This window comes from Crassostrea angulata, chromosome 1 (genome assembly GCF_025612915.1).
Source record: "Crassostrea angulata isolate pt1a10 chromosome 1, ASM2561291v2, whole genome shotgun sequence".
Lineage (NCBI taxonomy): Eukaryota > Metazoa > Mollusca > Bivalvia > Ostreida > Ostreidae > Magallana > Magallana angulata.
Window position 1 is genome coordinate 5,003,658 of NC_069111.1, and position 25,409 is coordinate 5,029,066.

Genomic DNA, 25,409 nt, shown 5'->3' on the forward strand with positions numbered 1-25,409 from the left:
ATTAAGAGTGAAATTGAAGTTATAGATATACTACCTACGCCACCTCCCACACGGTTTAACATAATGAAGATTTATGAAAGTGTTTTGGATTTTTGTTTGTTTGTTTGTTTTTTCTTGCTTGTCAAGATTTTTGGAATGATTCTGCCCCCCCCCCCCACTTTCAAAAACGATCCTACGTGTCTTTAAAGCACAGTGCGAATTAACAACGGGGGATTTAAACTTCTCTTTATTAACACGAACGTTAATTTTGATTTATCTATTCCTAACTATTTACTAGCTAACTCACTCAGGCGGAAGTTTGCAGTCGATAAATTATTCAAGTACAGCGAACTGCCATTTTGCCACTACCTCTCACACAAGTTTTCTTTCCTTTATGCCCGAATCATGTTTTCATTACACTATTAGGTGTGTTTTAGGGAAAGTCGGTTAGTTTGAGAACGTATGTTACATTGTAAATCTAATTAAATCTCAATTTCCAATGTAAACTTTTTTTTCTAATTCCATTTCCACGTAACATAACTAGTGTGTTCAATGCTAACATTGTAAGAAAGCGAGGAAATATAATGCATTAGTTCTGCTGTCAAAATATTAATGACCTAGATCGTCTCTCTATAGGAGAAACGATCTGTAGAAAAACTGGGCTGTACATAGAATAGAAATTTAAGTTCTTGTTTTCGTGAATGTTGAAGAATAACCTCCTCGGTCTCGGAATGTTGTTTGAAATATACAAGCCTCGGCTGACGCATCGGCTTTTATATTTCAAAACAACATTTCTAGACCTCGGGGGTTATTCTGCAACATTCACGAAAACTCGTATTATATTTCTTAAATATATTATTATTTTGTATTGTATGATATATTTATCATATTGGATAAGTCATAAAATATTGAATAATATGATACAATATAATTTGATGCAACATTGTATCACCCCATATGATAAATATGATGTAGTATAATTATATATTATAAAATACAATATAGTATCATATAATACAGTATTATGTATAACAATGTCATATAATACAATTTCATGTAATATAATAATAAAGTAAGTAATCCAGTATCATATTATACTATAGTCTATCATATAATAAGATATTATATATTGCAATATTATATGAAACAACAGCATTTGATTAAATTGTATATAATACAATATCATATCATATGCTATTGTATCATAATATACAATACTATACATAATAATATCTTGATACAATATCATATTATTATGGTAAAAAATTCATACAAAATCATATCATATAACTTTTAAAAATATAATTTATGATATAATATTGTTTCATATAATACAATAGTGTAACAAATGGTACAATACTATATCACAGGAATCATATTATATCATTTAATAACAAACACATCTATCAAGCAGGTTTGATTGAGGTAGGACACATTTTTAACATCCTTGATAATGGAGATCAGACTCTGTATCTGAAGTTACAATGTACCTCTGCGATTCATTTATATAGTTAAATCAATTATGCAAGTTTGAAATAGTACTATTATTTATTAAACATGTGACATGTTCCAAAAACCTTAACCTCATCCAGCATCCGAAACATATTCAGCATTTATGCCTGTCAGGTGCATCAGTATCATAAGATGCATCAATCATACAAATTTTATGAAGTTAGAACCAGTTATAACTAAAATTATAATCATCAGAGGGCACCTGCTTCAAAAACTTTAACCAGCTCTAAAAACTTTAACCTCCTGAAGCTTCCAAAACCTATGGCTCAGATTTAGCATTCAAGACTGTCGGGTGCATCAGTATCATAAGACGATCAAGGGGCACTTGCTCCAAAAACTTTAACCAGTTCTAAAAACCTTATTATAATAACCTCCTCAAGCATCCAAAACCTATGGCTCAGTTTCAGCATTCAAGCCTGGCAGGTGCATCAGTATCACAGGACGCAATCCCTGCAAGTTTGGTGAAGTTAGGATCAGTAGTAACTTAGAAATTGCTATTAAGGGGCACCTCCACTAAAAACTTTAACCTGTTCCAAAAACCTTAACCTTCTCCTGCATCTGAAATTCATGACCTAGATTCAACATTCAAGTCCGTAAGTAGGTCCAAATGTTTGGTGAAGTTATGATAAGTAATAACTTACATATTTTTGTAACGCGAAACTTCTATTTGAAAGAAAAATGTAATGCAATCACAGAAGAAAAATAATTATGTAATCTTTAATTTTCTGATAGATTGCATTGTTCAGTACAGACATACATGTACTTGGCCAATCCAAACTTAAGGCCGATGTGTACTCTGATCTTCACATACTTATATAAAGTTCACTGGTATCATAAAGTACATATTAGGAAGTTTAAGATATAACGGGTTGCCTAGATATCATATCTACAAATATACGAGAGACAGCTACATGCGATGAAAGGGTTATTTTATACATTTAACTTTTAAATTCATAAATTAAAGAGTCTCCTTTGTGACAGTTGTGATAATTTTAGCCTGATTCGCGAGAGTCTTTCTCATGAACCCTGACATAAGCAAGCAGTCAAATAGAAATTGAAAAGATGTTTCGAAAGTAACAAACAAAACATTCTTTCGTTTTTTTAAAGCTGTATATTCTTTAATGAATTATATTTATTTACAGATTGGTATTACCTGATGTTTCAACGCTTTTCCTCCTAAAATATTGGTAAATATCTGGTCCAATTAAATCAACGTACTCCTTTTCCTTTCTACACTCTTTAAACCCTCAGCATCAGACTTAAAGCGCTTCATGTATATCATCCACCGGTACATATTTGTCTTATATACAATCAGACCCTATTAGATATGAACGATGATATACATCACATGTAATGAGCCTGCGACTAAAGAGGGGACATCTGACATATAGTCCTATATAATTATATTATATAACACGTCCATACTATACACGGTGTATCGTATGGAGGGTTAAATATTTAAAGGAAGGGAATTTAATTCAAAAAACGAACAGTTTGAAATACACTTTAAAACATTGATGAAAAACTGGCAATAACAAACCGTCAACCATCTCAACAATCCATAAAACGAAATAAAAATTCAAAGCAGGACAACATGAACCTCCAAAAAGATAAGGTATTATTAGGTGCCTCGGAGGAGTGAGCATCCTCTGTCACACCCGCCGTGTGCTCTTTGTCGTAATCGGGGGGAAACAAGAAAAGTCCATATACAGTCAGGTGATTAATTATGGTCTAACAATTAGTATGAAAAACGTCAGTCAGCGTGCGACCCAGTGGAAGATTGTATTTGCTGACTAGGTCGTTTTATCGACCATAAAACTTACGAAAAGATGACTTCAAACGAGACTGTTTACACCTAGAAAATTTCAAGTGTCACCCTGAACAAAATCCCCTTTTTAAATTATAAAATAACGTTCCGTTAAAAAGAAACCGAGCTCATTTTTGAAATTTCACAAGCTTTATGGCATTGTCCCTTCACATAAACTCGTTGAAATTGATTGAATACTTTTGTAGACTTGAACCGAACGGGAAGTAGAATGTAAAAAAAAGCATATTGCATTAAAAAGCAACGAGTAGTTCTTCCGGCCATGATGAAAGTAAAGTTCCTATAATAAGCAGATTTCTTAATTCTTCAACAGGTAGAAATGATACAAAAAAGAAGAGTATGAGTCTTAAAACAATTTTACAAATAATATCCGAATATGTTCAAGTGCGACTTAACAACTATCGAATTAATCATGGTACGAATTAATTGTATATGTATTATATCATGTTTTCCCGCATGTACCCAATTCCACTTTGTTCCCGACGATTTCCGAATCTCGTGGAAAAAATCAGCGTAAATTTGATACAATTTGTAATAGAATTCTACCTTTTATTGCAAAGAAAACAGGGAAGTAAAAGTACCGTGAACTGTGTTCATTTGGTTTTATTAGTTAGGAGTAGAAATTACGGGATCGGAGGACAAGTGACAGGTATGCAAGAATATTTAATAATCTATTGACAAGCTAATTAAAGTGGTCACGTTCCTTGCGTAAACCGATATCTAATAATACTTGAGCTACTTGTATTTGTAACGGCTGGTACACAAGATTGTTTGTATCAGCGTGTTCACCGAACGGCAACTCGCAAATGAAGCAATTAGACAATTATGGAGCACAGGTAGAGTTCACTCTTTGTTTATCTGGACAATACAAAGGTTGGATATTTAATTTTACTTTCATAATACGTTGAATTAATATAATTTTATTGCAAATAGCCAATATGAATAGATAGAAGTTCTTAAACTAAAGTTTCTTTTCCACGTAAAATACAGTAGTATGTATAAAATTAAATAATTGACCAACTGTATTGAGTAGATAGTATAGTTGATATAATGTTTTTTCAAAACAATCTAAATGGAACAAACAATATCTTTATATGAAAGAATAGGTGCTTCTATGACAATATCTAATCAATAAACGGAAGGATTTTTTTATGGAAACAAAACAAAGAAAAGTCAACTGATGAAAAAACACAATGCGCATACATTATTCTCAAGTAAAGATGTGAAATTTAAAAAAAAAACAGATGCGTAAATGTAGAAACTTTCAATATACAAAGATATATATCTATGTTTTACAACTAAACATTTTAAAAAGAAGACCATTCATTTACTATTTCAATGCTATTATTCTTTATCCTCATAAAAATAGATTAAATTTCATTACGAAAAACATCCTTGTGTTGCCTCCATTTTTCTTTACTTATTTCTAAAACAGGTTTTGTTTCGCTCAGTCCAACATCCGGGATCATGCCTTTTTCTTTAACCCATGACTTTAACTCTTCAGGCTTGGACAATTCAAGCAGTTTATCAAAATGATATGTTCCAAACACGATAAGAGTCATTCTCTTTATGACGTCATGTTGTAATCTGTAAACAGACGACCCTGGTACATTGTTTACAAACTCTATAGGTATCAAGGAAATAATATCCTCTCTGCTCATAATGCGCTTTTCCGGCTTATTTTCTGAGGATGATACATGCTCAGTATTACTTGTTTCTAGTGTTACTTCAGTTCCAGTAATTTCTATTTGTTTTTTCTTGCTTTTCGTCTCCTTTCTAGCTGGTACACAATTGCACGACTCCAGTATTTTAAAGAGAATGTCGTCTGGGTTGTTAACGTTTATCTCCATTTGATTTAGACTCATATACACCAACATTAGAAATTTTTCTTTTTCAGCAAATCTGTGCATTTGTTGTAAATATGACTTTAAATATTGTAAAGGACGATTTCGAAATAACACGGGACCAAATGTTTGGAAATAAGAACATCTAATAAAAAGAGCACATATTTCTGAGTATCCTAATGAATGGTCCTTGCCTTTACCAACTGCCAGTTTTTCAACTTTACTGAAGTTTTCATTCCGACAGAAAGTTTCAAATTGTGAATATAGGATTTGAGTCCGATCTCCTTTTGTTAAACTCTCTGATAGATCTTTGACTTTTGTTTTCTTTCCAAGGGATCTGACAAATTTAACGATATTTTCCCGATCTTCATCAATTAAAAAGATTATGAAAGCTTTTGTACATGTGTTTGAAGAGGACATGTTTTCAAATAACATGTGCGTTTTCTCTGCTAGGTTTTCCTTTTTTGACTCTGATAGTTTTATAGAAAGTGTCATGTCTACGATAATTGGTTCATGATGTTCTGTAACGTCAAATGTAAGAGGATCGCTGATTATTATCGGTATTGAATTCGTGACAGCCACGTATATTTGTTTAGCCGTTGACCTTTTCCCAGACCCCCATCGGCCTACCAAACAGAGTATTTTTCCACCATTGTTTATAAATTTCAATCCTTCGTGAAAGGCCGATGTATAATAGAATGGTTTTTCTAAGTTGAAATCTAAAAAGTTGGAATTTTTTTTAGATAATTAATAATGATACAAGAACGTAAAAATATTTACTATTGATATCTTTATTAGACAATTAACATACCGTCAAAAGGAATTTCTTCATTTCCCTTTCTGTATTGTCCTGAAAAACAGGATTATTTTTCAAATAACATTGCGTCTTTCAGAAAATAATAAAAAATAGTGATGATGTTGCTAATTCTGACACTTTTCAGATTTAAACTATAACGTGACTACAGCTTTTCTATGTTTACTCAATACTTATTGTGCGTTTGTAATTGACATTGTTTGCTCCAAATCACACCAGCTGCGTCCACACTCCATAAATACAAGCACTCTCAGCTTGAATAACATCAAGGATGTTAATTGTCTACTGATTTGAGGTGGCAAATTCGGATTGTTATAAAGTTCTTGGTCATGAGAAAAAAGTGTTCAAAACACAAACAGTATTTATGAAATAAATTGTTATGTTTCCACTGAAAAATATTTGGCTGTACTATAAACGTTAAGATTTCATTTGTTAGTCAATATAGCTTTGCATATTTTATGATAGTTTAATCTCGCTTATTCATTTAGATTATTGTAGACATGCAAAGCAAATGTGATAGTATCAAACATATTTCTATATGTATTTATTCGTTTTATCTATTTTATTATCCGTTTTTGTTAAATACAGTCTTAAATTTTAAATAACCGCCAGTTACACTCCGCAACTGGATTGAGTTGGCTGAGTAAAGTCTTTCGTTTTTCATTGGTTCTCTAATTTCATTGGTCTTTCTTATTTTCATTATCCAATAAATTTAATTCTCTATTTGATATAAGTAACCGTTCAAACTAAGTAAAACTAGGCAGTATTTCATTTTCAACATCGTCAGTCAATCCAGCGTGTATCTGCTGCATCTTGTGGTATGTTAATATTATATTTACTTATATATTTCTTTACTACCATGTTAGTGATTAGGGCATTTTATTTTAATTGCAAAGTTTATACTTTATCGTATTTTTGCAGTTAAACTTGTCATAGTAATTTCTAAAACTTGTTTGTAAGTTCAAATGTTAAATTGTTACAAAACATGTTTTTATATTATAAATGAATACTGGAGTAACGGTAGCTTATTGTCAAAGATTTCAGAAACTAAACATATTAAATGTACATGTAAAACTCTATTTTATGTCTAATGTATTATTTCTTTCTTTATAGGTCAATGCTTTATTTATCTACTTAATAAATCGACTGAAATCACCATCTGCCTCCTTTCTGCTCGGTTACATCATGGCGCTGCGAGAAAACATATCCAAGCATTGAACACCGTAGGAATTTTTTTCCAAATATGCAGCTAAGTTTCTAATTGAAGTGAATTTTATATCGGAAAGAACTTGTTCGACTTGCTATTGTGTTAGTGAGTAGATATCATGCCGAACGATTCCCTGTCTGTGTTAAAGCCCTAATACTTTCCGCTTTGTGAATCATTTTCATGAGTACTGTTGATACCATTGTAAAATTATCACCATGAAGAAAGCTGAATTACAACACCGTGTCCATGAATTGGAAATGGAATTACTAGAAGCAAAATATAGATCACAATCGAAACAAGTCATTGAAAAGCAAACCTTTATCTCAGAAACAAGAAAAATAAAGACATTTTGTGGCCGCCCAAAATCAAAATCTGACACATCTGTTGATGACTGGATTGATTACATAGAAATTGCGTTTTCAGCAAGAAAATATTCAGATACTCAATAAGTTGACTTGATTTATTCACATTTAGAGGGTCAAGCAAAGGAAGAAGTCAAATTCCGACCAGATATACGACAGGATCCGCACGCCATTTTGGACTGTCTTCGTGTGGCATTCGGCAATCCGGAATCTGTGACGTCACTTCAGCAGAAATTCTTTGAACGAAATCAGCTAGAATCGGAAACTATTCGACACTATTCATACGCATTGCTGGATTTATATCAAAACGTTATCAGAAAAGACAGAAGTGTATTTCCAAATAAACACATTACGCTGTGCGAGAAGTTTGCGAATGGTCTACGGGATTCATTGTTAAGAAAAGAAGCAAAGAAGCTATTGCGTAATGAACATACAGACTTCCACAAGTTCCGAGACGAAATTATACTATTTAGCGAGGAAGAGGAAATGATAGACAAGGATTCCGCTAAATCAACCCATTCGAACACGATCAGCGATCAGCATAATTTAAACACCCAGCCGAGCGACTCGCCTACAACGGAACAGCTTTTGAAAATCATCGAAGCACAGCAAAAGCAGATCGACTCTCTAACTGGTTTGATCAGAGATCGCGGAACCAGTCAGCATACAAAGGAAAACCGGGATTTTTATCGTTCACCACCTGTGTGCTATGAGTGCGGTAAAGTTGGTCATATGCAGAGAAATTGTCGTTCTAAACCAAGTGAAACAACAGCCGGGTCATCGGAAAACAAGTCACATCTATTAAAGGGAGTCCGTTAATAGATGGGGGTTTACAGGACTCTACATTTTCGTGTCGTATCATAGGACAGTGTCCAGTGATTAACATTTATGTGATGGATTTGAATATCAGATGCCTAGTTGACACTGGTTCCATGGTTTCTACAATTACCGAAACGTTTTATCGAAAGTATATCGAGCCGCTTGGAAAGATGGTGAACCCAACATGTCATTTACAACTAAAAGCTGCCAACGGACTAGTTATTCCTTACATTGGTAACATTGAGCTTGACGTAAATTATAACGGGAAAATCATACCTCAACGTGGATTCCTAATAGTGAAAGACTCGAGTGATGACGCCACGCATAAACGGAAAGAATCTGTTCCCGGAATAATTGGAATGAATATTCTTGGTGCCTGGACGGACATTTTAGGTGATGTTCGTAGGGACGGAAATTTAAGTGAAGTTTTTGTGTCAAATGATTTAAAACAGAATTCTGTTTGTGGTTTTGCCAGAGTATTCGGAACTGTACCAGTGTGCATTCCTGCAAATACCGCCATTGTTATTCCATGTACCGGACCGCATGTTAAGGGCGATGTTATTGTTAATCCTTTGACCAATGGTGCCCATTTACATAGGAATTTCCGTACTGTGAATACTTGTGTCAACGTTTATAACGGTCGTATATGGGTTCGTGCAGCTAACATTGGTGATGAAGATATTTATCTTAAACCACGCAGTATGATAGGTACAGTGTCTTTTTGTGATGTTGAATGTGATAATTCAGATATTGGATTTAATCGCGTGGGTAACACTGAAGAGATCTTCATTCAACCAATTCATGCAATCACCGAAATTACTCTCCCTGAGACACCGTTTTATTTACCTGAAGATATATTCCAACTTGACTGTAGTGAAGAAGAGAAGTCCTTGATCACATCTTTATTCCGAAAGCACAGAGAAGTCTTCTCGAAGGATGATGACGATATTGGATGTACAAGTACAGTTACACATCAGATTCGACTCACAGACAACAAGCCTATCGCTCAACAGTACCGACGAATTCCTCCGTCGCAGTTTGAAGAAGTCAAACAGCATATACGCAAGTTACTGAAGAATGATGTCATTCGCGAAAGCACCAGTCCGTTTGCTTCACCGATAGTGCTAGTTCGCAAGAAGGATAACTCTTTACGTCTTTGTGTGGATTACCGCAAACTGAATGAGAAGACCATCAAAGATAAGTTTCCGTTACCAAGAGTAGAAGAAACGTTTGATGTTTTACACGGATCGTCTATGTTCTCAACTATGGACCTTACCTCGGGCTATAACCAAATAGCAGTTGCCGACGATGACAAAGAGAAAACTGCGTTTACCACCCCATTCGGACTTTATGAGTTTAACAGAATGCCGTTCGGACTTACCAACGCACCTGCAACATTCCAGCGACTAATGCAGCATTGTTTCAGAGAGGAAGTGTTCAATACCTTATTAGTGTTCTTGGATGATATCATAGTGTATTCCAAAACACTGCGTGAACAAATAGACCGTCTTGACAAAGTGGTTCATATTCTTCGCAAGCATGGATTAAAATTGAAAATGCGCAAGTGCAAATTTTTTCAGTCATCTGTGAAATACCTAGGTCATATAGTGAGTAAAGATGGAATATCCACCGACAATGATAAGATCAAGTGTATCGAAAATTGGAAAGTACCCGAAACAGTCAAAGAGCTTCAATCATTCCTCGGATTTGCAGGATATTACCGGCGATTTATCCGAAGCTTTTCACAGATTGCACAACCTTTATTGGAACTTTCCAAGAACAACGGGAAACATCCGAAAACAAAGTTTTGTGATAAATGGAACAGTGAATGCCAGAATTCGTTTGAGAAGTTAAAGACTGTATTATCAACTGCACCACTACTGGGATACGCCGATTTTACTATTCCGTTTATTGTGGAAACTGACGCCAGTGCGCATGGACTCGGTGCTGTGTTATCCCAGAATCAGAATGGACGTATTGTTGTGATTGCGTACGCCAGTAGAACTCTTAGACCAAATGAAAGATCCGCAAAGAACATGAGCAGTCTCAAATTGGAATTACTAGCCCTCAAGTGGAGTGTTACAGAAAAATTCAGGGATTATTTACTGGGAAATAAGTTTGTAGTGCTTACGGATAACAATCCTCTGAAATACCTATCTACAGCAAAGCTTGGAGCATATGAACAAAAATGGGCAGCACAACTCGCTGATTTCGATTTCGAAATAAAGTACAGACCAGGCAAAGAGAACGCCAACGCTGATGCATTATCAAGGTTAAATGTGGATACTAGGGACATCATTAGTGAATGTATTCATGGATCCATGATTCCACCAGATATTAAAGTTGCACAGTCTTCGACGATATTCATTGAAGCTACGGACGTGTCAAGTGCAGAGACTTTCCCTACTTATTCCAATTGCGATTTGAAAGACATGCAGTTGAATGACAGAGTGATAAGTAGATGTGTTGAATTTGTGAAATCAAAGACTGTCCCAAAACAAAGTTTTCTAAAGAAACAAGGTAAAAGAACTCAAGTGTTATTACGGCAGTTAAAACACATGGACTTCATCGATGGTGTTATTCACAGAAAGATCAACGATCCCAAATTAGGTGACCTCACTTAATTATTACTTCCGGAGTGTCTAAAGGACATCGTTCTCGAAAGTCTACACGACCAAAATGGACATCAGGGGATAGAGAGAACATTTAATTTGATTAGACAACGATGTTATTGGCCAAAAATGTTTATGGACATTAAGAACTACTGTAAGAAGTGTGAACGATGCGCTGTGTCAAAAATTCCCCCACCCAAAGTACATACGAGTATGGGACATCTTACAGCATCGGGACCTTTAGAGTGCATTGCTATAGACTTTTCCGTACTAGAAAAGGCACAAGGGTACGAAAATGTGTTGGTTATAACAGATGTATTTTCTAAGTGGACAATAGCTGCACCTACACGTGACCAGACAGCCCAAACTGTTGCTCGAATATTAGTGAATGAATTATTCTTTAAATTTGGAGTGTGCAAAAGAATTCATTCCGATCAAGGAAGGTGTTTCGAGGCAGAAATTATTCAGCAACTGTGTACCATATACCGCATCAAAAAATCAAGAACAACTGCATACCACCCTCAAGGCAACGGTCAATGTGAAAGGTTCAACAGAACACTCCATGATCTACTTCGATCTCTACCCCCAGCGAGAAAACGGAAATGGCCAGAATACATCAGGGAACTTGTTTTTTCATATAATGTGACGCCGCATGCATCCACCGGATATTCGCCATATTTCCTTATGTACGGACGCGACCCATACCTACCTGTAGATTTCCTACTCGGGAGAGGCAACGCTACTCCAACAACCGATCTAAACATGGACCGATGGATCGAACTACACTCTAAGAAGTTACAGTTTGCGTACGGTCGGGCCAAAGCAGAAATCCAAAGCAATGAAGATAACCGGAAGAGAAGACACGAAGCGGGAAACGTTGACAGTGAATTACAGATTGGTGATCGGGTGTATCTACGCAACAGAAGAATCAAAGGACGCGACAAGATTCAGGATAAGTGGCGAACGGAAATGTACGTCATCATCGGAAAACCATATCCGTCAGTGTATAGTGTAAAGTTAGAAACCAGTGATTCCGTAATTAAAAATGTGAACAGACTGGAGTTGAAGCCCGTGTTCTAGCGTGTGGTCATATTTTTCATGCATTTGCTTAAATGAACTTTTGTGTGATTAATTTTTGTGCTTTATTTATTTTGTGGTTTCTATATGTATGTATTATTTATTAAAATGATACATTTATAATCTGAGGACAGATTAACAATTTTCCGGGGGAGTATGTGATAGTATCAAACATATTTCTATATGTATTTATTCGTTTTATCTATTTTATTATCCGTTTTTGTTAAATACAGTCTTAAATTTTAAATAACCGCCAGTTACACTGCGCAACTGGATTGAGTTGGCTGAGTAAAGTCTTTCGTTTTTCATTGGTTCTCTAATTTCATTGGTCTTTCTTATTTTCATTATCCAATAAATTTAATTCTCTATTTGATATAAGTAACCGTTCAAACTAAGTAAAATTAGGCAGTATTTCATTTTCAACATCGTCAGTCAATCCAGCGTGTATCTGCTGCATCTTGTGGTATGTTAATATTATATTTACTTATATATTTCTTTACTACCATGTTAGTGATTAGGGCATTTTATTTTAATTGCAAAGTTTATACTTTATCGTATTTTTGCAGTTAAACTTGTCATAGTAATTTCTAAAACTTGTTTGTAAGTTCAAATGTTAAATTGTTACAAAACATGTTTTTATATTATAAATGAATACTGGAGTAACGGTAGCTTATTGTCAAAGATTTCAGAAACTAAACATATTAAATGTACATGTAAAACTCTATTTTATGTCTAATGTATTATTTCTTTCTTTATAGGTCAATGCTTTATTTATCTACTTAATAAATCGACTGAAATCACCATCTGCCTCCTTTCTGCTCGGTTACACAAAAATATAAAAAAAAATCTTAAAAACGATAAAATGCATTTGTAACCTAATCTCAAGGATTTGATCATTGACATCATATAAACTTAATGCTTGCAGATTAAGGTCAATGTAAGTAGTTTCATACAACAAACATTTTAGTGTTTGTTTTTTGTTGAATAAAAAATAAGCTAAGATTTAAACACTGATAAAGGAAATTTTGACTTAAATGCTTTAAAAAATTATTACTGAAAACTCAATGCTTTGTATCGATTCAGTGCCACTGCTATTCATAAACTGAGTTTCATTTAAAAGAATTAAATTATATTTAATATTTACACAATTAAGAAATTCTCATGTTAAGTATTTAATGTATTTTTACATAATTAAAAAAAAAAATTCAACAGCCATTAACTAAAAATATAGGTATATATAATACATCTGCTTTCTAGGTGAAAGAAACCCACTACAATTGAAGGTTTACAACATACAATAGATGTTTTTTCTTCATTATAATCAATGTATTCGTTTTTTTCATTCAGAGTAAACGTTACCCTTAAGTACTATGATATCGTTGCTTTCAATCATCACAAGTCCAATTCATAAGAAATTTCAAAGTATGAAAGAAATCAACTAAATCGTTAGCTCTGATAACCTAAAGAGGTTAATCTTATACATGTACATGTAAATATAGTTAATGATTCAACATTGGGTGGGGTGGTTATACACTCCTACTTAACTAAGTTTCTCTATATCTCGGAAGTTTTTGTCCCACCATAACAAATATTTCTTCTATATAATGTAATAGAGTTAAGAAGATTTTAGTATCAAATTTGACATTTGTTTCTATAACTAATCTGAAAATTACTTACCTCTTATGCGAAAATACAATATTAAACACGCTGCAAGGAGAATAATGAACAAAGAGACACCAACAGCAACTCCTATGTAGATTTCCTGTGTCAATGGGTCATTTTCTTTTGAAACACTTGAAATAAAATAAAGCTTAATTAAATCAAAATATTCATAATTATTTGAAAATTAAAAAAAGACATTAACTTGCTTATGATTCAAATCACATTTAAACTACATGTATAAACTTTAGTTAACTAATAGTATTTACAATCAGAAAATGTATTTAAAACACAGCAAACGATACATAGGGTAATAATTCGAAATAAAATTCGAAAAAAACCGCGACAATTTTTGTAATACAAAGTCTATCTAAAATCAAATTGCAAAGTGCTAACATTTGTTTAATTTTACAACTTCAAAACATCAACTTATATTATTATACATGTACTTTCATGTTAAATACTGAAATCTGATTGGTTTAGACGCAGTTTATAATCCGTTTTGTTACCCTCAGCATTAGCAACACACTTGCCAGCGGGAAACACGACGAATTGTTACAATAACATACGCGTAAATTATGCGCCTACGGTTCGCCGTAGAATTCACGTCATTTCTATATGAAAGCAGTAAAATTCTCTCCAAAATTCAAAACATTCTGAATAATAAAATAAATAGTGCCTGTTTGGGAGGGTAGCAGTTGACATTGGCACCCCTCGAAAACCATTGTCAACGCTTCGCGTTTGTTGACAATGGTTTTCGAGGGGTGTCAATTTCATTGTTACCCTCCCAAACAGGCACTTTTAATAAATTGTTTTATTTTTAATGTTCCAACTTGCTCAGACGAATGCCAGGCTTTGTTTTCTGTTATTCACAGATCATTGATTTTATTGCAATTGCAATCAGTTGCTTATCAACACGACAAATGGGCGAATAGAGAAGTAGGCACTTGGAACATGTATATGCACATATTTGCACAGCGATTGCTCTTCCTAAATATCTCGAACATTAAAAATAAATTTGCATTGCTGCCAATTTTCATGGACTTTTATTAATTTTTAAAAAGTATATTCCGTATAATCATATCTATTACATGTATTTACCTACATAATTGGATATCATATCTATAGCGCATTGTATATAACTATAGCATTTGATAAGCTCTACCTTCTGACAGCCTTTTTTGTGTCCATATGAGGCATCCGGCAAAATTAACTATTATCGCTCGCATTGCGCCTTGCACTATTTTATTTATTATGCAATGACAACCTTATTTAAATCTATAATTAGACGTAGATTACTATAAACATTACTCTTATCATTTTACGCTGAAAATAAAACATTTATTTGGTTACCTACATAATGATTCAAATCACGGTTTTTCCACATATGCGTAAGAATATTAGTCGGAAGTATGATTCGCCTACTAAGTGTAAAGTTCATTCATGCCTTGCCATTTCGGAAATCATTAAAACGGTGTTATATATATATATATATATATATATATATATATATATATATATATATATATATATATATATATATATATATGTAGCGTATATTATATTAACAGAGTTGACCGATGGTATTTCATGCCGATCATTCCTTTAAAAGGAATACTTGTTTTATAATTTAAAGAACGTAAAATATGTCTTGACGTTGTGAAGATGTTGAATAAGTTTTACTGTTCATTGCTAAAATAACATATATAATTTGATTGCTCCTAGTATTTCTTTGATTTTAAGTGAATGAAACTTACTCTTTACTGTAAGTAAACGTTTTACTCAAGCATACTGGATCTGAAAAGAGATATGAAATCATACGAATAACGCAAATGTTTGTTGATAAAGAAATCCACGAAAAAAGGGACTTTATATGTCACACAGATGTAATAAGTAGCATTAACAAGAGTATAAACAATTAACAGATACTACACTTATAAAGTCTTTTTTTATAAAAATAATTATAGTCGTTTTTAATGTTGAGATTTTACAAAAATTTCATTTTCAAATGTGAATTATAAACAACATACAGAGCTGTGAAATATTTTGTTAGTGAGCGAAGTTCAAATTGTTTTTTATTTTTGCTTGAAATACACCGGAATGTATATATTGTAAGAATTCATTCAGAAAAATGAGTTTGTTTTAAGAGAAAAACTCAATTTTTAAATAACATTCAGCTTTAAACATTTTAGTGTTATACGACTATGTTCAAGACTTGATACCTATAAAAAGCTTAAGGTAAGTTGTACATGTACTTTTGGTTCAGGCAAGCCTAAATATAGAACAAAAATCCGTGATTTAGATAGTTTATCAATATTTGAATTATATGCTAAAAATGCTATCTGCAATTGCTCCATATAAAAGAAAATATTGTTATTAACAGCTGTATAAACAGTACTAAATATTCCTTATTTGCTTAAATACTGTTGATCAGTATCAGAACTTTATTTACCGATCCTAAAAAAGCAAAGATAATAATTATTTTGAAATATAACATTCGTTTTCACATTTTGGTAATATATGGATAAATTTCAGGTCTGTTCATTTAATCATAAACTTTTCACAATCCTTTCATATAAAAAAGAAGTATAATTTCTTCCGTAAAAAATATTTGAACAATAAAAGTTTAAATGGTGAGTTTTTATTATCCATTACCATAACATATTCAACATAACGTGATGTCGCACAAACAAAGACTTTAAACTATAAATATATTGAAGATCAATACATGTATTAGGAATGCATTGAACGGTACATGTATTCTTTTGATAAAAGCTATCTATATACCCTTTATTTTAAAAAGTAAGGTTTGAATATCAACATAGCTGGTATATACAGTCTATCTGGTGATTTTACAATATACACCAGTTTATGACCTACAATGTATATCGATATTTTTCTTTTTCCGTAAAAAGTTAAATACTTGCGTTTCTAAAAGAAGTACCTTTGGATATTATAGATCATGACTATTTTACACAAATATGCAATGTATCAATTAGTGTCACGTTTGCTACAGTAATTACAAGTACAATATTATTGATTTATACTTTCCGCTCTACTATCACGCGATGTAAATTGGTTAGAATGCAGTAGTAGTATTCCATCTTGTATGAGTAAGCAACCGGGCCGAAAACGCAATTTCAGTATTCTCCATGGCAATGTTACTAACATGGATACAACGATAGAGCATTAAAATAAGAGATAAGTTAAGGTACATTGTAGATTAATGATTATTTCGTGCAGTTCGTGATTTTTCTTAGGTCGCTGTAGATATCGACTAATCGATAAACGGGGCGTGTAGATTTCAGTCTGGCTGTTTCTATAGAGCTTTGAATGAACTATAAGTTTTCGATATAGAGAAAATTATACTTGGTTCATGTTAATATACAGGTATAATTTCAAATGGTTAAATGTTTTTATCAACGGGCATTTTTGGCTTTGGGTATGGAGTGTTTGTTATGTGCAAAGTTGTGTGGAGTCAATATATACGTTATACTTTTAAAGAATAGTCAAATTGTGTATTGAAACTCAGTATAATGGAACGCTATGACCTTCAGTATAGTATGTTACTCCTTTAACCTCCGCTAAGATTAGGCCCAAAAACAGATTAAAACCGGATTTGTAAGGTAAATGTATATGCTTGTTTCGCTTGAATAAATCCTTTTTTAATAATTGTGTGATATAAATAACACACTGACATTGACTGTGATCTTGATCTAACACACGGTGAATAGATAAAATTAATGAATCTATCTGAGAAGTACATGTGTAATATTGCGTACACATTATAAGTATACATCATTCGTGAAACGCAAACCAAAAAGAGTAAAACTACATAGAAAAATGTTTTTTTTTTCTTTTGAGGGGGACTTCAAGCTGTGTTCATATTTGGTTCTTGATTATATTTAAGAAGATATAAATCTGTATTGTAAACGCACTAAAATAGAAAAAAATCGTACACTTGTAAACTTCATTCGAGTGATATAGTACGTCGGGACAACCGCTTGACACATTGCAAGGGACTGTGTCCAGAGTGTTGGCGCCAGTGTTGTATTCTGGACAGTAGTCTGTTAAAATAGATTAAATAGCAAATTTTTACCCAAGACCTCGAACAACATATCCAAAACTTTAAAGGGACATTGTAATATCAAGTAGTCAACAGTAACGTGAAAAATAAACGTGTAATAAATTAATTAAAGTGTTCAATCATGATTATCACGGACATATTTCCACAATAACACTGATCGACTATTTGAAAAAAAAAGACAGCTGCTACAGTGTATTGATTTAAAATAATATTTAGTTGAATGACGTTGGTTTCAGTTTCACTTCTGTCAAATTTTTAATCGAAAACAAAAGTAAAACTCAATCAAATATACACTAAATATTGCAACATATCTAAATTGAAAAAAAGGTTAAACCTAACATGCATGTATTTAAAATTATGTGTAAAATAATCTTATCTACTTCCTGTATGTGAATGTAAGACTTACTTGGTTGGACCCAAACAGGTTGTATACATATTTCCCCTGACCTGTTCCTCTCATTCTGGATACAATGATAGACATTGATGGAACTCCGACAGTTAAAGGAATCTCTATCCTTCTCATATACAGTTTTGTTAAACGAACAAGGCACAGTTCGTACTTTAAACATAACTACATGTACATTCTTGTTATCGAATATTTTCCTCTTCACAAACAACCCACTATTATTACCTTATCGATGCATACGTAGGTGAGTTGTTAAAAACAAAACTCAGTCACTGCATGCGGAAATATAAATTCCGAATAAATTATTATTATTTAATCATACATTTTTCATAGTAAAAAGATATTATTGACGAAAAAATAAAAATTGATGAAGTTCGATGAAAAAAGTAAAAAACAAAATGTTGAATGTAGTAAGTTCTTACATAAATGAAGTATAGTAGGAGAGAAATGATAATATAAATACAATGAAAATATATGCCTGGATCAGGAACCGCAACTCTAGTCAGCAGCTCTACCACTGAGCTACCCGGGCCGATATCCACGGTCCATTTAGCCCCAGCTACATTTCTCCTTCTTAAATAGTCCTTAAATAGTCTTGGAAGACACAACGCATGTTCACCTTTCTTATTATATTCCTATTGCATAAGAACTACTAAAGAAGAAATAAGGTACATATTCTATTTTTTGATTTGCGCATGCGTTTTCTTCACTATATCAGAAAACACAGAGGCTAAAAATTATATCATATTATCATATTTATTGATTCGTGATCTAATGTACACACTACGTCTCATGCGCTCTAGCTTTTGCAGTTTTGAGTATGATGTAAAAAAATAATTAGAGCAAAAAATACAGAGTAAAAACTTTGTTTTGAAATTTGTGATTGTTTTTCTTTACTCAAGTAATCTACTTTCGTCAAAGTTGCAGGCCATTTCCTGTTGATAAATCAAAACTCAAAGACAGGACTCCGTTACTGTGGAGCACACACCAAAATAACCTAGTCGAGAATATGTTATTATAAAGCATAACACATTGTGACTCACAGTAAATCTCGATGTACAATCAAATAAAAATAAGGGGGGGGCCAATAATTCTTCGTTCTCATGTTATCTCTTCTTACCCGGGGAAGTACCAAGATCGAAGCATATTTCTTGTGATGATCAATAATGGAAAAGGAAAAATTCTTCATTTGGAAGTAAACGGAAAACCTCTCACAATTTTTCAACATTATCTTGTCACACTACACAGAATTATATTTTGTTATTATTATCATTATATAGAACAAATGTCATGGGGTGGCTGATAATGATATAGATAAAATATGCAATATTTAGTCACGTAACAACATAACCTTATCACTATATAACACGACCGAGTTGCCACCAAACATAATTTAGTTACTACGCAACGAAATCAAGTCATTATATAATTTAACCTGGTCGCTATACAACTCAACCAAGACAATTCACAACAAAATCATTCACTACATAATCCAATTAATATACATGTATAATACAATAAAGTCATTACCCAACAAAATCCAGTCAACATACAATAAACTCAGTCACTTCATGATATAACTTAATCATTACACAACATAACCAAGTAACCATGCAAAACATCTCGCTGCAAACATAACCCAGTCAATACACATTATAATCCAGTCAATACACATTATAATTCAGTCAATTCACGTTATTACCCAGTCAATACACAATATAACCCAGTCAAATCACAATATAACCAAGTTGAAACACACAGTAAAACCCAGTCACTTCATAATATAACCAAGTCATTTTACAAAATAACCGAGTCACTTTATAACATAACCCAGTCACTACACACAACATAACCCAGTCAGAACAAAGCATTATAACCCACTTATTACGCAAAATAACCTAGTTACTACATAACCAACACAACATAACATAGCCCAGTCACTTAATTTCATTTCTTGATTTCACTAAAACTCAGAATGTTTTTACCTTGGCAACTTCACACTGTCTTCACAGCTTGCCGAAACATATAAGTAAAACAAAGGTAAAAAAGGAATACAATTATTAACATGATTTCATCATTATCGTTTCAGAATAGGAAAATTAAATGATAAGATTAGTGAAAAATAGACGATATAAATGTGAATTTTGATGACAACGATAACGTCTAGATGGTGTTTTTACGTAAAACACATCTTTCGACACCAGAGTATGTGTGGTTTTGATTCAATAAATAAGATACGGGCATAAACATTAAAGTCATTGGATTTCTTGATTCATGACCATGTGAAATACAACTGATCGAACACACGCGCATTCTATTTTCTAACGAACCAATGAGAGAATTGAAAAAAAAAATAAAATAAGAAAGAGAATAAATAAACTATTATGGCTTCCAGGGAAATATGTTCAAAATAGTTCAGATGCGCTTCAAATATTTCAGTTCTTTTAGAAACCTTGAACAAAAAAGAAAAAAGGTATATCCCCTTTTTATAGTTACCGTCTAGATCTCATGATAAAAGCTCTTCGGACTTTTCGGAATTGTTTCATATTTTTACTTTACTTCTAAAACAGTCCTGACATATATTTTATAATATCTTATAAACACATGATTTTTAACAAAACGTTTTGATTTCGTTCAAAGGGTTACATGAATAAAGTCTGTATCTGGATTAGACTCTAATCACAACTATATCCGTTATCATATCTAATATTCTTACAAATATTCAATCACGATCCAAAAGTGTTGACTTAAAAAATCAAACTGGTTAAAAATTCCACTGTTGTTCATCTAATTATAAAACTTGAAATGTGTAAAATATTGAGCTTGAAAGTTTACTTGGTAAACACATGTCTCATGCTTATTTTCCTTCTTGTGGTAAATGTATTATAAAGGCCACAACCACGCTCGCCATTCCATAGAAGATGGTACATGCAGATGTATAAGATATTTTCTTTTTTTATTACTCGGATTGGTTAAACAGATTGCTGTTATTTTGTGGACAACAAAAAAGTTTTATTTATCGTATGGCGTGTCTTAAAAAAAGAATAGTGGATGTCAAGGCGAATATTGCTACAAGGACAAAAGAAGTGAATACATATCATCATTCACACTTGCCATGCACATGATCAATTTATAAAACTGTTTTTGAGTCACCGCGATGTGTTTATCACGAGCTTCGATATGTATTGCAAAAGATAATTCAAAGTGTTAAGCACTTCGCACGCTATATGTTATTACCTGTAGCATCTTTAATTATTTCATCTGATAGTTTTATATTTGGGTTTGACTTGAATAAAGAAAAAATATAACTTTTATTATAACCTCGCATTTTTCTCAAGCATTTAAGTTCAAGTGAAAAATACATTCATACATGTAACCATACTGTACTTTTATAAAAAAAAAAAAAAAAAAAATGTCATAAACGTTCAATATTATATAGTTTTTCTTAAAACTATGTTTAAAATACAGATGATGAAAATGTAAAACTGTAAAGTAGCACTTAATACAAACCAAGTTTATTGAGAAGATTGATTGTAAGTCAAATTCATGTTACCCCTTTGTTAAAAATATATGTAATAAAAGGACATGGTCATGATTTGGGTCTAAAAGAATTTTCTTTTTTATTGTTTACAATGACTCAGAAAGGCATTCTTAATTGGCAACTAAAATTTGAGTGTCATTCGTCAAATTATTTTCTCTATTCTAATGTGTACACTATGCTTCAGTTAGGCATTTTTAATAGGCAACTAAATATGAGTGTAATTCGCAGAGTTATACGCGAGTTACACAGCTTCCAATTCTTTGCTATGTAAACAAAGCTTTTGTTTAAAGTTTGAAGTTAATGTGAAAATAAGTAAAGTAGAGAGACCGACATGTATAAGTTGTCGTGTGCACACAATTTCCTGTTAAAAGTATAAAGATATACAGAAAAGAGAAACTAACATTTATAAGTTGATATCAAGGGCACAAATATTTCCCGTTAAAACTATAAAGATTACAAGGTATATGAAATCAAAGAAGGAAGATACATCATCTATAATTATCTTTCAATAGTTTAAACATGTTCAGTGCAGATATACTTGACCAATCAAAACTTCATAAAGATATGTACTCTGCTGTTCACATACTTGTACAAAGTTCACTTGTATCGTAAAGTGCATATGAGGAAGCTTTAAGATGTAACGGATTGCCTAGATAATATTACAAATGTAAGAGAGATAGCTTTATGCAACAAGAAGGTCATTTTACACAAAATATTTAAAAATGAATCAAAATATATCAAGTTTACACCTTCCAAAGGCAGAAACCTACATTTTCTTTCACAAACATCTCATTCTCAGATATCTTTTATATCAAGGCTAATTTTTTTCACATGAATTCAACTGAATGGCAGAGATACTTTAAATGTTTGTGGAATAATCTGCTACACGTGAATCAAATAAGGCTATATTGAGACCTTGGTATGTTAAATACTAATAAAAAGACACTTTCCTAAATCATGTTAAATCTCTATTTATTTTGAAAAGAAAAGTTTTATGGATTCATGAATTAAAAAGTCTCCTTTGTCCATTCGACAGTTGTGATAATTTTAGTCAGATTCGCGAGAGTCTTTCTTATGAACCGGAACGTAGGCAGTCAAATAGGAAATGAATCCAGTGAAATTGACTATGATTTAAACGCACACAGTTGTTTCGAAATCCAATAAAACATTACTTTCATTCCTTTTTAAGCTGTTTATCTACAATGAATTATAGTTTTTCGCAGATTCGGCATTTGAAATAACCCTGATCGCTTTCAGTCTAAAATATATTGGTAAATTTCTTGTCAAATCAACTTACTTCTGTCCTTTTTAACTCTTAAAACTGTCAACAACAGACTTGAATAATGTATACAAAAATGAGCTAATCATAGCTTCACAGTCGATGAACTAGGTTTAACTGTTCTAAACTATAGTTACGGACAGAAAACTATAGTTAACGACGATACTCTATATTTCACATCTGTAAACCACATTTAACGCGATCATCTATGTTTTAGAAGTGTAAAACTATAAGTAACACTAAAAACAAATATTTGCAAAACATAGTTTTTCTGATAAATATAGTCTCAAGAGTGTGAAAATATGATAAGCAACTCTTAACCATATTTAACGAATGTAAATCATAGTTTACATAGGTGAATCTCTTTTTATAATCAAAATCTATCGTAAACGTTATTTGAATACAGATAAACTTAGCTTATCATTCGTTAACTATAGTTTACAACCGTAAAATATGGTTTTGCAGATAAAAGCTATAGTAAACAAAGTGTTAAAGAGACATTACAGCTGAAAAACACATATGTGAATAACTTCAGATTTACCCATAGTATTGTTAGGAAATATGATTGATTGTGGCAGTGGAGGTATATAAAAATCCCTTTCTCATAGCTAATTATTGTAATTATGAACTTACAGAAATTTAAGAGTCGTACAAACCGGACGAACCTATATCGTTTATTTGTACCAAGTTGATTTTGATTGACAGTAATTGACACGATCTTCGCCCGGCCAACGATCATCATGGTATACGAGCTATAGGGAGTCTCTAAACGGAACACATACTAGTTATCACTTTCTTAATAATTTATGAATAGTTTACCAATTCGAGTTCATGTTAAAATGAACAGACATGAATATGTCAAAAACCCCTCATACATTCTTACAAAATAATAGTTGTGGTTATTTAAAAACCTTTGAACAATTATTACCTGGGAGAAGTAAAAAAGACATATTTCTCTCAACACGTCCAAGAGAATCTTTGCAAGCCTTGCGTAATTACGCGGGGGTGTTAAGGAAGCATATGGGCATTATGAGCATTATTTTAACTGTTGTATTCAAAATCGTGAAATTAAATAATTATTTTGAATCAGATCAAAAACTTAGTATTATCCTTTAAAATAGATGTCACTGCAATAAAATCGGGTAGTACATCACTGCCACATTGGTGCATTATCACGTGACAACTATAACTATAAATAGCTTACGTATATTCCTTAACATAAAATGAAATAGAACAACACTACCACCGGTTTCCAAAATAAAATTAAACATACCAAGTGAAGCCAAAACATCTCAGTTTAATCAAAACCGCTGCTAGAATCCTATGTTTTTCCTTATTAAAAAGTTATTCATCCGGTTCTCGTAAAACCTTCCCAACTTTTATAAAGTTTGCACGGAAAACGGCAAATTGCATTAAAATAACAAACAACTTGGGATTCTAGCAGCACTTTTCAATTTAAGCATTAATCAAACTAACGATACGTATAAAATTTCAAGTTCAATATACACGGGGTAGTGTTGTTCTAGGCGGATTTTTAAATCGAAAACAACGACAGACGAAAGCCTGGCCGAGAAATAAAAGTAAATTTACATACCTTTTAGCGAATGATTGATAAAACTAACATCTCCCCCAGTATTCTTATGTTCAATTCTCAATAAATCACACCACAATACTTTATTAGATTTCTTATATTAGTTATATTTTGAATATGTTTACAATGCTTTCCGATCAAATTCACACGACATTCAACTTTTAGTCATGACGTCATCAATGTGTAAATCTACGTGATACAAACTAATTTCTGGCAAAAATTGTCTTCAGTATTTTTTATTTGTTTTTGGTCAACGTTTCGTTGCTTATATATTTGAATATGTACATAATAACTAAGATTTGTGATTTCACGGAATTACATGTAACTCAAATTCCATATGCTTCCTTAACACCCCCGCGTATTAATTTTCTTGAAATAATAGGATTTATTTCATGGAGAAATTTGTGATTTTCTAAAATTTTATACATTTAAAAGTAGAACAAAAATACCGAGCCCGATCAGAACAGTTTTTTGATAAGATGCGCTGTACTATCTCTTTAATTATAGTTAACGAATCGTTAACTATAGTATACGAACCATAAACTATAGTTAACAACTAGAGCAGAGCTCGTGGCAAAGCCCCGAGTAGGTCTTCCGTTGTTGCTACGAGTTGAAAATATATGTTACGATTATAATGACTATACTTTCAGTTCTGCTTTTGTTATAAAAATGTGTTGTAATTGAAAGTCTGTATATAAAACGTGTTTTGAAAAAAGAAAGAAAGAAAATATTTTAGGAAAACTATTTGTCGAGCAGAGTTTATGTAATCGTTTGAAACATTGTTTAAAAAATGAG

General features: G+C 32.4%; 1 protein-coding gene across 2 annotated transcripts; it reads right to left on the reverse strand.

Moving 5' to 3' along the window:
* Nucleotides 1-1,477: 1,477 nt before the first annotated feature.
* LOC128171482 (uncharacterized) lies at nucleotides 1,478-18,573 on the reverse strand. 2 transcript variants are annotated; one of them, XM_052837251.1, is made up of 6 exons: nucleotides 18,204-18,572; nucleotides 17,670-17,777; nucleotides 15,468-15,507; nucleotides 13,729-13,844; nucleotides 5,972-6,010; nucleotides 1,478-5,879 (listed from the first exon to the last, which is right to left on the reverse strand). In XM_052837251.1, the coding sequence occupies exons 1-6, from the start codon at nucleotides 18,364-18,366 to the stop codon at nucleotides 4,687-4,689; spliced, it is 1,659 nt and encodes a 552-aa protein (XP_052693211.1). In that variant the 5' UTR covers nucleotides 18,367-18,572; the 3' UTR covers nucleotides 1,478-4,686. The 2 variants fall into 2 exon arrangements, with proteins under 2 accessions (XP_052693211.1, XP_052693218.1); XM_052837258.1 differs by lacking the exon at nucleotides 17,670-17,777 and having other exon boundaries at nucleotides 18,204-18,573.
* Nucleotides 18,574-25,409: the final 6,836 nt, after the last annotated feature.

What these genes read in the sequence shown, in the direction of transcription:
- LOC128171482 (XM_052837251.1), bottom strand. Translation starts at nt 18,366, where the DNA reads ATGTTTAAAGTACGAACTGTGCCTTGTTCGTTTAACAAAACTGTATAT. An exon ending in CTCGAATGAAGTTTACAAGT is followed by an intron (nt 15,508 to 17,669) that starts GTACGATTTTTT and finishes ATCTCTTTTCAG; the next exon opens with ATCCAGTATGCTTGAGTAAA. An exon ending in ATTGTATTTTCGCATAAGAG is followed by an intron (nt 6,011 to 13,728) that starts GTAAGTAATTTT and finishes CCTGTTTTTCAG; the next exon opens with GACAATACAGAAAGGGAAAT.